The 14,271-nt window shown below is 47.6% G+C and overlaps 1 protein-coding gene across 1 annotated transcript in view; it reads right to left on the minus strand.

Moving 5' to 3' along the window:
* The window catches only part of LOC119403986 (aldehyde dehydrogenase family 3 member A2), a 104,090-nt gene that overhangs the window by 76,305 nt on the left and 13,514 nt on the right, over positions 1-14,271 (minus strand). Inside the window, exon 3 of the mRNA XM_037670618.2 lies at positions 8,974-9,089. Within this exon, the coding sequence (XP_037526546.2) occupies positions 8,974-9,089 (116 nt within the window). The remainder of the gene's footprint in view (positions 1-8,973; positions 9,090-14,271) is intronic.

Genomic DNA, 14,271 nt, shown 5'->3' on the forward strand with positions numbered 1-14,271 from the left:
GCATGCTGCAATCGACATTGTTCTGCTTTATGGCACTCTGCACTGAAGTACGGCAGCAATGAGCTGAAAAAGAACGTGGATACAGGTGTCTCGTCATTGCAAGTCGAAGCCCCGCACGACCGCGGCCTACGCACTTTGCTTCGAGCTGCGAATCTGTTGAGTGACCCTTGTGCCAGCGAACGGAGAAACTTTATTCGTTATGCATTACTGGTAGGGCGTGCCTAGTAAAAACCATGCACAAACAGGTGGAAATGTTAACTGTTATCAGTCGGGCCAGCTGCACAGACAACGCTACACTAACACACGGCTTCGCGCATCAAAACACAGCTGATGTTCCCTGAACAGTGCGTAGCTGGCTTAGGTTGGTAGATTAAAACTGATTACTACCGTCAAATATAGTGAGCGTCTCAGGGTCTGGCAACGTTCGTTTTGTTCCATCATGGCGGAACCCATGCGGTTATGGGTTTCAATGCATGGGCCCTATGGGGAGCTTTTCCTCTAGAGTCAGTATATTAACTCTATGATGTACAGAAGCGCACATGGCGCACACGCCACGCCACGTAACCATAGCAACGCCGCCACTGTGCCCAGTGCGTATGGCCGATAAGACGTCATTTCCTCTACACTTTTCTTTCAGAGCGCATTCATTTTTGGCTTGCTCCACCCACTGCCCGGTGCACTTCCAGAAGGTGTCCATTCTTCTCTGGCAGGACAGTTCTGCCTACCCGCATGTCACCAGAACCTGCCAGGGCCATGGCGGTTCTTTCCTTCCTCTATGGCCGGGAGAAATTTGTTCTGGAAGAATTCTGTAAGGTTACTGGCTATCAGACACCAATAAGAGACGATGCGTGCTCGCCGCCATCTTTGTAAGGACTCGACACTTGGCGACTTCCATATTCGGTTGCCATTATGCTTGGCGTTATCTTCTGCGAGATGGTGCGATTACGAGTGGCAGCGAACTTACCGCCGCATGTCTCAAGTTAAGACAACACGCAAACTGATCAGCGCGTGTGTGCGACATAGTACGTGATAACCGGGGGTCGCTGTCGCTTTTAGGGACACTTATCACTTTTGCGGCAAGATTTCGCATCGTGTTGTGCCACGATGTTGTAGCGCATCGTGTTGTACAGCACTGTTATTCTAAGCTTTATTTCTAGTACTCTGAGCCCTTTTCCATGTTCTCCTACTTATCTGAATAATCACGTTTCCTTGGCTTCTTTAACTGCTATTTGTTTGTTCTGTGCTAGGACTATGTCATGGTTTTCTAAGAATTGAGGTTGCCCTGCTGAAGTTCAGCCTTTGTGCGGCTTTCTGCAACTATCTACCGGACATGCCCGGAGAATTTGTGCCATACTGACCGCGGAATCTTGGCGTCAAGTCAGATTTTACCACGAATGCCTCAAGGTCCGTTGCTCTACTCCACGTGATAATTGCCGCCAGAAACAGATGCATGCCAATTCGATGAGGGTAGCTATATTCATTTTAAAAGACAGGGTGTGCAAAACACGGACACTGAAGTCAAGACACCACAGACGCCAACTAACAACTGCAAAGGCGCACAATGGCGGAAAAGAAGGCACGAAAACTTATCTGCGCATGCCCAGGCAATAGGCGAACCTATCCATCCGGCACGCGTGGGGGTCTACGTGAAAGATAACTTAAAGGAGCACTGACAAAATTTTGAAGGCAAGATAACTTGTAGAATAAATTTGTGTAGACATACACGCATCATCTACAAAATATCAACTGATAATATAGCTTAGAACATATATGAAATCAATTTTAAAGTAAATGTTGCATCAATGGACACGAAACGCGCCTTTGGTTTTCATGTAAACAACCGACCACCCCCCCCCGCATCACAAGTTTGTGCTGGCTGCCACGATCCTTGCAAGCGCTGTCTCCTAGCAGACCTTTTCAACGGAAAGAGGGGGCAGATTTGCACGAAAGTACAAAGGCTGATATCCTTGTCTCGGCAGCACATTTTTTGGGGGGTCACGCATATTTACGCCTCAGAGAGGATTATAGCAGCACCCAGGAAGCCTTCGTTGAAAAGAGTTGTCAATGCGGTGCCGATGTGCAAACGGTTTTGTGTGCTCACATAACCAGTTATGTTTACACGAAAATCACTCTGAGTCCCGCCTCACTCAGCGCTCTCTGAAAACGAAACTGCGGCTGAGCGCTATAAGACTGTCTCCCGCAGTTAGGAGCAGATAGAAGGAAGTTTTATTTATTTATTTAAAAACAGAACTGATAAGCAGCGTTATAGTATTGCATGGACAACTTGCTAGAAACTACAACTTGCATAATTTAAGCAATAGCTTTATTTCAAAGCTCACGTTGGACTGTAGAAGGGTACGCATTTGGGCTGGTTGGTTCATGATTACGGGTGAGAAACAGCGCTAAAAAGACGGGACAAGAAAGGACACTAGACGACGGCGCTGACTAACAACCAAATGTGCTTTATTCCTTCAGTCAGCATAAATATACTTCACCACTAACGTAATGAAAAAACAGAAAACTCAGCCTGCGCAGAGGCAGTAAGGCGATCAACGAGACAAGAATTCTATCTCCTTCGGAAGGAGGGAAATCGAGGGGAAGCTTACACATGCCTCGCCGCTATTGTAGATGTGATAAGCTTCTGAAATGAGGCGCGCGCGCTCGTCATGGTATTTTGACAAGAAAGTGGCATCGTTAAAAGATGGATGGCAACCGCAACTGTTACAGTGAAGAGATAACTGACTATCTGTAGCTTGTTTTTGTACCTTGTTCAAATGCTCGCGCATGCGGTCATTAGCGCACCGCCCCGTTTGCCCGACATAGTAACGCCCGCAAGAAAGTGGAATCTTGTATACAACTTCTTGACAACATTCAACAAACTTCTGCCTGTGCTTCTTAGTGCATCTTCTTTTCTTCTCTTCTTCTCGGTTGACTTGCTGGCACAGGCTGCCAAGCTTATTTTGGGCAGAAAACAACAGCCTAACGCCTGCCCTGCTGACAACTTTCTTGAGATTGTGCGCGACTTTGTGCACGTACGGAATAACCGCAACAGTTTGCTTCGAGTTTTTCTCGGATTGCACAGCAGCTGAGCGCTTGTTTTTAAAGCCTGCTACGAGGCTTTCGGCAATGTTAGTCAAAAGCGTTGCTGGAAAACCTGCGAGCTTCAGGCGTGCTACTTGTGAAAGAAAACTTGCTTCAACTTGGTGGTCACAGGACCTGTTTCGGCCTTTCTCCGGGATGAGTGTCCAGTGGGCGTGCGTGCCTTTTCCGTGGATATCAAGGACTTATATTATTCGTTGCCTCAGGAAGATGTGTGTACAGAAGTTAGCAACTGTATTGACAAATATGGGGCTCTTAGGTTTCAAAACGCCAGTGGAATCACTGTGGACAGGTTTTTAGAGTTTTTAAAGTTTTATATGCGATCCACCTTTGTCTGCTTGGAAGATAAGCTTTTTATACAGCGGAAAGGTGTGTGCATAGGCTCTTGCATCGCCCCTGTTCTTAGTGACATTTTATTAGCTAGCTATGACCGCAATCTTGAGAGCAAGCTAAGTAAGACGAGCACGGTTAAGGTGATGCGATACGTGGATGACTTTTTAATCTTTTACAGCACTAACCCTTCTGACACGCAGCCTGCTGCTGCTACAATTTTTGACGTGTTCCTCACGGAATTAAGTTCTTTTGAACTTACCACTGAGCATCCCTCAGACAGCAAACTGCGCTTCTTAGACTTGGAACTCTCGTTCTCAAATAGCCATTTATGTTGGAGTTATGCGCCCAGATCTCAAAAGAGCCTTCTCCCTTTTTCATCTGCGCACTCGAAGATTGTTAAACGCGGAATTGCAAGAGCTTGCATGAAGGCGGCGCTAGACAGGTCCTGTGACCACCAAGTTGAAGCAAGTTTTCTTTCACAAGTAGCACGCCTGAAGCTCGCAGGTTTTCCAGCAACGCTTTTGACTAACATTGCCGAAAGCCTCGTAGCAGGCTTTAAAAACAAGCGCTCAGCTGCTGTGCAATCCGAGAAAAACTCGAAGCAAACTGTTGCGGTTATTCCGTACGTGCACAAAGTCGCGCACAATCTCAAGAAAGTTGTCAGCAGGGCAGGCGTTAGGCTGTTGTTTTCTGCCCAAAATAAGCTTGGTAGCCTGTGCCAGCAAGTCAACCGAGAAGAAGAGAAGAAAAGAAGATGCACTAAGAAGCACAGGCAGAAGTTTGTTGAATGTTGTCAAGAAGTTGTATACAAGATTCCACTTTCTTGCGGGCGTTACTATGTCGGGCAAACGGGGCGGTGCGCTAATGACCGCATGCGCGAGCATTTGAACAAGGTACAAAAACAAGCTACAGATAGTCAGTTATCTCTTCACTGTAACAGTTGCGGTTGCCATCCATCTTTTAACGATGCCACTTTCTTGTCAAAATACCATGACGAGCGCGCGCGCCTCATTTCAGAAGCTTATCACATCTACAATAGCGGCGAGGCATGTGTAAGCTTCCCCTCGATTTCCCTCCTTCCGAAGGAGATAGAATTCTTGTCTCGTTGATCGCCTTACTGCCTCTGCGCAGGCTGAGTTTTCTGTTTTTTCATTACGTTAGTGGTGAAGTATATTTATGCTGACTGAAGGAATAAAGCACATTTGGTTGTTAGTCAGCGCCGTCGTCTAGTGTCCTTTCTTGTCCCGTCTTTTTAGCGCTGTTTCTCACCCGTAATCACGTTGGACAGCATGCCTCGCTTCTTAGTAAATACATCCGCACCTACGGTAAATAAGCGCTCGACAGATGCATTAGATGATACTCCTACTGGCAACACCTGGGAGGCTGATAGCAGTCCGCAGCTGTGACATAACGATAGCACTGGGGATATGACGCCTACGAGACACAGGAGTTTTGTGCACGACTCCCAGGATTATTGAAATAAAAAAATTACTGCAGCTTGCACTGGAGGCACAATGCTAAAGGGACAGCGGAGCTGATGGGCACCTACATGTATGCAGAACTGGCTTTAGCTGTTTTGTAAGTTCTGCAGATTTCCTTTTTCTTTCTTCCCATATTTCTTTCTTCTTTTCTCCTTTCTTTTTCTGTGTCTCTCTTTTGCTGTTTATTTTAATTTATTTCTGTCTATCTCTATATTTCTTTCTCTTTCAATCTTTCTTCCTCTTTCATCCCTTTCTCCCTCTACATTATATATTTCTCGCTTCCTTCCTCCTTCTATCTTTTTCTCTTTCTTTGATTCACCCTCTTTCTACTTTTCTTTGTCTATTTCTCTCATTCTTTCTATGCTATGATTATTCTCTCCCCTCCTCCTTTCCCACCTCCTCACCATCACATCTCTGCTCCTCAGCTCACTTGCCTTTCCCGCCCCCTTGCTACATTATACTATACCAGGCTACACTATGCTCTGCAAGCGTGCCTGGATAGCCGGGTGGTTGAGACGCTCGCCTTCGGATCGAGGGTACGAATCCCACCTTGTGCAGAATTTTTTTTTTTAAAACATATTGAGTGCTCACAACAGGGATGTAAGGGAGACGACAACACAACGCGCTAACTTCAACAATTTTATTTCTAGAAAACACCAAACTATTTAACCGTGCACAGTGGCGCCACCACTCCAACCACTAGCCAACCAGTGGCTAGTGGGCAGTGGTGCCACTGTGCATAGTTAAATAGTTTGGTGTTTTCTGGAAATAAAATTGTTGACGTTAGCGTGTTGTGTTGTCGTCTCCCTTACATCCCTGTTGTGAGCACTTAAATGTCAAGTTCCGTTTACCAACACGGCCAAAAATTGGCAATGCTAAAATTTTTTTTCGCCAACAATTTCTCTCCTCTTTCTTGCTCTCTCTCTCTGTACTCGTTCTCTCACCCATCAGGGTTATTACAGGCCACGCCAGGAAAATTGGCGCACGTGTTCTTGGAGCGAAGCAGAATAGGACAAAGATGAAGAGGATGTAAAGCGCACGTGCCGGTTCATGGTGCAAACTTTTAGCGCGCAACAGGGAAATGAAAGCGATGTAGATAAAATGACACGGGACAACACAAGTGCGAACTAACACCTGTTTATATATTTCGTCGTGATTCTGTAAAAATACACACAAACAAAGGGGGCAGAAAAAAAGAACAAAAACACTCGCACATGCACAAGAAATAGATGCTTTCTTTGTGTGTATATATTTCGTCATGATTCTGTAAAAATAAGCAGTTGTTAGTTCGCGCTTTTGTTGTACTGTTTCGTTCCATCTACGTTGCTCTCGTTTCCCTGTAGCGCGCTAAAAACTTACACTATGTACAACCAACTGGCCCCTACCTTGGCTCTTCTAGTGGTTCATAATGATGATCGTTTCTGTTTTTTGGCAGACAAAAAGTAACGAGTAACGTGACACCTCACGTTACCAAAAAATGCTAATGTAAGTACGTTACCCGTAACAGTTACAAAATGGTAACAAGCACATTAATAAATTACCGAAAACAGTAACACGTTACCGGTAACGACATTATTTGTAATGCGTTACCGCCAACGCTGCTAGATGGAGATTTGTTTGCTCCGCAGACTTGTGAAATGCAACAAATGAGGGGCTATTAATCAGTTGCCATTGTAGAACAGCCTGGACATTGTGTAAATGTCAAGACTTCAAAAGTTTCATTCCTTAAAAGGCAGGCCATGTAGCCACTTGTCTTTCCCTGTGCAGAGTGCAAATGTACTCCACCCTTTTGTTGTCGCAACAATTTTTATTTCAGTGTGGAGACCAAACAGCTAGAGAAATAGCACAAACATTTTTTCATCAGCTGGGGAGATAACTGCATAAGCCGCCTGTCTTTCTCACTGTCAGAAAAAGAAGTTAGCTTTCTCGTTTCAGTGTTGGCAGAGTGGAAGGGGGATAGTTTCTTTTAACAGAGCCAATGCACATGGCCCAATGTATGTATATAGTATGTGACCTTTCTGCAAAGAAATGTCGGCTCAAGTTTAGCACCTGTTTTGTCTGTCTAGCTTGTGTCCCTATCTCAGGGATGAGACAGCTGAAATTGAATTGGGAGCAGTTTTTGGAGCAGCGAAATTTCAATTTTGGAGCAGAAGAACCTCGATTTGGAGCAGTTAGCGGCATTATGTCATCTTAGGAGCTTGAAAAAACACATTTGTAGCAACATGGGGGGACAAGTGCATATTTTAATTGGCTACTGACACTGAAACAGCTTTTGGAGAAAGTTTTTTATAACAGATTATCGCTACATATGAACTACACTACCCTTTTTGCAAACCACACGGCCTGTTTAACCTAGGTAACATAGGAAATAATTGAAAAGGGTTCTGCAAACTGGGTTCACTTCATAAACAAGTGAAAAAAAAAAAAGAAAAATCAGAGTTCTCAAAAATTTTAAAAATTGTGGGAGTGCTGTTTCTTGGGTGAGTTGTAAATTCATACTTGGAAGGGTAGCGCTAGTATACACAGACTAGAGGAAGACACACGGACACACAGACGGAAGCGCTCTAGCAACTGCTAGAGCGCTTCCGTCTGTGTGTCCGTGTGTCTTCCTCTAGTCCGTGTCTACTAGCGCTACCCTTCCAAGTAAAAATTGTGATTTCGCAAGAACAGTAGTTACATAGCAGTGGGCCTTTGCTGAAGGTCAGTGAAATGATTTAGCAGATTACTGCATTAGTTTTTTGTAGGTGTGTTTATTTAGCTTTTCAAGCTTCCACAGCGCTTCCTGTAGGTCAGTGTTCCCCTTTGTCAGGAGAACATCACAATGAGCACCTTCAGCTAGCTGCTCAGCCACACGGGTGGCGTAGCGTCACGTGTACTACACGCTTTTAACAGGCATGCTGCACTGCCTCCGTTCACTGGCACCTCATGCGGGACCACCTTCAAGAGTGCCAAGAAACCTCGCCGCACTACTGGAGCTTTAGTGCCGGGGCCCCTAGCAGCTTGTGGACATAAGCCCTTGAGTTCCTTCATATTCTCCATGGGTGCGGCTGGGAGTACAAAGGAATGCAAAAGCGTGCGTACCCAAGCAGCTTGGGGTCCCCAGCACTAAGACACTCCCAAGCGAAATGCACGCATATGGCACTACAAGCGTAGCACCGTTGTAAGTGCACTGCACACATTTATTAGGGGAAGAACATGCTTCGCATAGGGCCGCCTTCTCATGCAAAACCACCAGAGCATCAGAGAGATGTATCGCATGCAGGAAGCTGGTTGTCACCGAATTCACACAACAATGTGCACCTCACCCGTGTACGGTATGGGGTGGAGAGTACGAACACTCCCATGGCAAACACATGGTTAGGTGACCACGTGCGTTCACACGAAAACCGCAGTGACCAGAGAAACATGCTATGCATGCCACTCATTAGTTTTCTCTAAGCGACAGTAGCACCAGAACACACAGCCTAGCGAGTAAAAGCAGCATATTTTTGGGCGGTCTCACATATTTACAACAAACCAGAGGACATTATCGTGGAGCCTTCATTTGAAAGGTGCATAGAAGAAACACGCTTGGGCACGTCTATGTATTCCGCAACATCTCATTTTCTTGGCATCCCTGGCGGCGCTGCTTGGAAAATCATGTCGGCTCAGCCTTTTTTCCTTGCTGAAGCTGACGTGGGCATAAAAATTCTGGCTTTTGAGTCTCTTCTGGAGCAGCTCAGCGCAGGAAAACGGAATGGCATCAAAAATGCGCAATACGTGCAGCTGTCTTTTAGTGCTAATCTACAATGCAGCCATGCCAACCGACTCAACTTTCCGTACCACTGTTCTTCTAGCCTACAACAGACCGATATGAATCAAGGACACAAGTGATGTACATGAAATAATGGTTAAGCAATATTACTGTGCATGCACACTTCCTTCAAAGGATCATCTCTGTTCAAGTCTAGAATTTCTAGCAAGGCCAATTGAGACGAATACATCAAAACTTTGTCCAAATCAGAGAAGCAGTACTCCGATGGCATGTGAAGCGTGACAATCTAATTCAAGCTCTACTCACCAGACAGATGAACCAGGGTGTCGTTGGCACACATGCTGCCACTTGTAGTTTCATACATGAAATGGTCTATCACTTTCTGCCGTGATGAGAACACGTACAATGTCAGCGGCTTCTCCCTGCACAAAAATTTTGTCATAGAAATTATGCCCTGCATCGTTTCCAGCACAGGGATAATGAGTACTCACACTGCGTGCAAGTGGCACCACCTGGAAGTAACTTCACTGCCTGCTTCTATGTGTCCATCAATTATTATTCTTCAACTCTCCTTTTTTGAGGTCATAGGGTATGAATGCCACAATGAACATGAGCCGAAGACGACCGGCACGTTCTTTTGGAGCTCATTTGTTTGCATAGTTGAAACTGCACCAACTTGCCCAAGCTTCTAAACTCCTTGAGGCAGCAGCAGCACGTAAAATGCATGTGCAATGCGCATAGCTGGATGCACCACCATAGCCATTTTCAGCCTATTGACAGCCAAGCTGTTCTAGGGCTTGGCCCTGACGCATCGAATGTCACGCTCCGGTTCCCAGACGCACCCATGGACGACATAACTGCCTCAGTAGCTGACAAAGCGGTAGCCGAAACGGGGAAGGGCAGCTCGAGTGTCCTGTCAATCTCTACTCCATAAATAATGTAATCAGCCACGCAACATCACAAAACATCACAGAAAATCGAAAGGGAAACACAAGAGAGCTGCAGCTCTACTGTTTGTGCAGATTTAACACTGAGTGGAGCTGGGGTAATCATTCTCAAGTCCACTGCAGGACCTCTCCCAATGATGTACTGTTTACTCAATTGCGTGGATTCCATTTCATTGCTGCAAACTTTTTTACTTCGTCACTCCACCTAACTCGCTGCATTCCTTGACTGCATCTCCTAACTCTTGGTAACCTTGCAGTTGCTCCGACCGACCACCGGTGGTCTGTTCTGCGCATTACATGGCCAGCCCAGGTCTACATCTTTCGCTCGATGTCAACTAGAATAATGGATACCCCTGTTCTTTCTCCAATCCATTCTGCAGTCTTGCGATCTTTTAATGTTACTCGTACCATTTTTCATTCCATTGCATGCTGTGCGGACCTTCACTTTCTCTCTAGTTTCTTTGTTATTCTCAATGTTTAAGCCTCATATGTTAGAAGTGGTAGCATGCAGTGATTGTATACTTTTCATTTTAGGGTTAATGGTAATTTGCCTGCCATCACTTGGGAGTGCATGCAGCATGCGCTCAAGCCCATCCTCATTCTTCAGTGAATTCCCTCTCCGTGATTAGGCTACCCTGTTGGTAAGTGACCTAGGTATATATTCTTGTACAGACTCCATTGGTTGGTTTCCATTTGTGAACGCTTCCTATTTAGCCACGCTATCGAGCATTATTTTTCTCTTCAAAATGATACAAGTACAGATGGCCGGAAGATAGCTGGAGACTACATAGCAAAATAAGACATGGCGCTACGTGAGCCCAAAACGAACTAACTCTTTATTTTCTCGCGTCCCCATCTTTCAGTCCCCAGGCATGACGACACAACACACAAAGCAACAGCGCTGCGCGAGGGCGCTGCATGTTAGCTATTAACATTGTGACACTCTTCCCCCCTTAAGAAGAATCACTACGGGGAGTACCTAAGCACAGGTTTCCTCGACCTTTTGCTGTGTTGCAACATTGGTGTGCAAGGCGCAGCCACGGAAGAGTCACTCCCCACATGAACACCACTGTTGCTTGCAGTCATGTCAGTATTTATGGCACAGCCCCTCACAGGCGAACTTGTAGAATTGTAGCGAGAGAGAGAGAGAGAGACGTCAAGGCGGCCGACGTGGCCGTACCGAAATCTCGCCACTTTAATCTAGAGACGACCGACCTTGCGACGGCGGCTGCAAGCGTCCTAACCGCCAGGAGCGTGAGCTCGTTCTTAACTGCTCGCGCCTCGAGTTCTGAGCATACACTGCGTGAGAGGCGCGGCACGTAAGTGGTAAAAAGGATGATGACGATCGTGAGGGATGACGATGCCGCCACAGATTCTTGTTCCGGCATGTCCGGAACAGTTGATTCAAAGAGAGGAGGCTGTTCCCGTTGTGGTATGGCCACAGTACTAGCACGGTGAAGCGCATCCGTTCCGTTTCAGACGTAGCCGGTGGCCCTGTCTGGGCAAGACGCAAGTGGTCACTGTGTCGGTGCCATATAGACCTATCAACGAGAATGACGCGGGCCGACGGCGTAGTGATGTCGACAACACTGGCCCGCACCCATGGTGCTCCCTGTCAAAAGTTTCGCGCATACACGCTGTCTCCTGGTTGCAATGACGGAGCCTGCCGGGATCTTCTGTCGGCATACAACTTCTGCTTAAGTTGCCTTAGAAGTACCGACATCTGCAGGCTTGGCCGCAAGACATCCAACGGTGTCTTGAAGGCTCTGCCTGTCAGGAGTTCGCATGGTGACCGACCTGTTACTTCGTGAGGTGTAGTCCTGTAGTGGAATAAGAACCGGGACAGTTGTGTTTGGAAGCTGCCCGACCCAGATTTCTTGAGTTTGTTTTTGACAGTCTGTACTGCTCGCTCTGCAGCACCGTTGGACGCAGGGTGATACGGCGGTACCAGCATGCGGCATATTCCATTTCGAGTCAAGAAGTCCAGGTACTGGGCACTGGTAAAAGCAGGACCATTGTCCGAAACTATGATGTCGGGGAGGCAGTGCTAGGCGAATGCCATTCTCAAGGCAGAAATGGTAGCGTCTGCTGATGCGGAAGACACAGGGAAGACTTCTATCCATTTCGAGAAGGCGTCCACTATAACCAAGAATGTATGCCCTAGAAATGGTCCCCCAAAATCAATGTGAAGAATAGACCAGGGTTGCTGTGGAAAAGGCCAGGGTGTCTGCTGCACTGGCTGGGCAGCTCGATGTTGAGCCTGGCAGGTAGCGCAGCTCTTCACACTGTTTGCAACGTCATTGTCAATGCCTGGCCACCAGACATGGCTCCTGGCGATCATCTTGCTCTTCTCAATACCCGGGTGGCTGGCGTGGAGCACACCAAGTACCTGGGCCAGAAATTTTTTCGGAATCACGACTCTTGATCCCCATAGTAGACAGCCTTCATGGAGACCGAGTTCCGCACTTCTGGCATTGAAGGGGTTCCACCCTGGTCCCGCTGGGAGGCTTTCTCCTTTCAACACTGATAGGACAACATGGCTCAATCCCTTGTGGCTCGTGCTACAACAGCTGGTGAGAGGAGTTGTGGATATGCCTCCTCCAGCATGAAGATCTCAGCAGGGCGAGGAAATGCAGTGCAGTCGTTGGGCAGCAGCAGTCTACTAAGCGCATCAGCATGCTTGAGCTCTTTGCCAGGTTTGTAGACAAGTTTGTAGTTGTACGTGGAGAGCTTCAGGGTCCATCTGACCACTCTTGGCGAAGCTTGCACAGGAACAGGCTTGTTGGCACCCAGAAGTCCAAGAAGTGGCTTGTTGTCAGTGTGTGCTTCAAACGGTATGCCCCACAAGTACTGGTGGAACCGATCCACGCCAAAGACCAAAGCCAGTGCTTCCTTGTCAAGTTCACTATAGTTTTGCTCTGCTTTTGATAAACATCTCGAAGCAAAAGCAATGCGACATCCTCGGCCATCGGCGTCTTTGTGCGCCAAAACTGCGCCCATACCGTAAGGTGATGCATCACAGCTGAGACATACAGGCCAGCCCGGGCGGAAATGTACAAGAACTGGAGCTGAAGTCACCAGATGCTTGCAGGCAGTGAAAGCATCATGCTGGTCCTTTCTCCACTGCCACTTCTTTCCATCACCAAGAAGCAAGTGCAACGGACGGAGAAGTGCAGAAAGGTTGGGCAAGAAACGCCGATAGAAGTTGACGAGTCCCAAGAAGCTTTGAAGTTCCTTGACATCTTGTGGCACAGGAGCGTGCAGAATGGCAGACACCTTGTCCATGTTCGGGGAGAGGCCTTCCTTACTGATAATGTGCCCGAGATGCTCAACTTGGGGTATGAAGAAGTGGCACTTCTCGAGTGTCAACTTGAGGCCAGATTCTTGAAGTTTGCCTAGTACCGCACGGAGGTTGCGACAGTGCTCGGAATAACTTACACAAGTTATGAGAATGTCGTCAAAATAGACAGCTACATGTGGCAGACCCCTGAGCAAGTTCTCCATCTCGCGTTGAAAAATAGCTGGAGCAGATGAGACCCCAAAAGGTAAGCGGGTGTATTGAAACAACCCCATGTGTGTCGAAATCGCGACGTACTCTCTAGAGGCCTCATCCAGGACGACTTGCTGGTATCTGTCACGCAAGTCCAACTTTGTAAATTTCTCACCTCCAGCCAGCACAGTCCACAAGTCCTCAATCCTTGCAATAGGGTAGCGTTCCACCGTTGCGACTGGGTTAATGATGACACCAAATTCTGCACAGATTCTGATGCGCCCATCCCTTTTTGTCACAGGAACAACTGGAGCAGCCCACCTAGCTGTCTGATACATGCGCAGATGGCCGGGAGATAGCCGGAGACTAGATAGCAAAAATAAGACATAGCGCTACGAGAGCCCAAAACAAACTGACTCTTTATTTTCCCGCGTCCCCATCTTTCACCCTCAGGCGTGACGCCACAACACACAAAGCAACAGAGCCGCGCGAGGGCACTGCATGTTAGCCATTACATTGTGACACTCCTCCCCTCTTAAGAAGAACAACTACGGGGAGTACCTAAGCACTGGTTTCCTCGACCTGTTGCTGCGTCGCAACACTGGTGTGCAAGGCGCAGCCACGGAAGAGTCACTCACTCCCCACGTGAACACCACTGTTGCTTGCAGTAATGTCAGTGTTTATGGCACAGTCCCTCTCAGGCGAACTTGTAGACGGCTCGACAGCCTCTTGCTCCGGCATGTCCGGAACAGTTGATTCACGGAGAGGAGGCTGTTCCCATTGTGGTATGGCCGCAGCACTAGCATGGTGAAGTGCATCCGTTTCAGATGTACCCGGTGGCCCTGTCTGGGCAAGACGCAAGTGGTCACCGTGTCGGTGCCATATAGACCTATCGTCGAGAATGGCGCGGGCCGACGGCGGGGTGATGTCGACAACACTGGCCCGCACCCATGGTGCTCCCTGTCGAAAGTTTCGCGCATACACGCTGTCTCCTGGTTGCAATGACGGAGCTGGCCGGGATCCTCTGTCGGCATACAACTTCTGCTTAGGTTGCCTTACAAGTACCGACGTCTGCAGGCTTGGCCGCAAGACATCCAACGGTGTCTTGAAGGCTCTCCCTGTGAGGAGTTCGCACGGTGGCCGACCCGTTACTTCGTGAGGTGTAGT

Source organism: Rhipicephalus sanguineus, chromosome 9 (assembly GCF_013339695.2).
Source record: "Rhipicephalus sanguineus isolate Rsan-2018 chromosome 9, BIME_Rsan_1.4, whole genome shotgun sequence".
In the NCBI taxonomy this organism is placed as follows: Eukaryota; Metazoa; Arthropoda; class Arachnida; order Ixodida; family Ixodidae; genus Rhipicephalus; species Rhipicephalus sanguineus.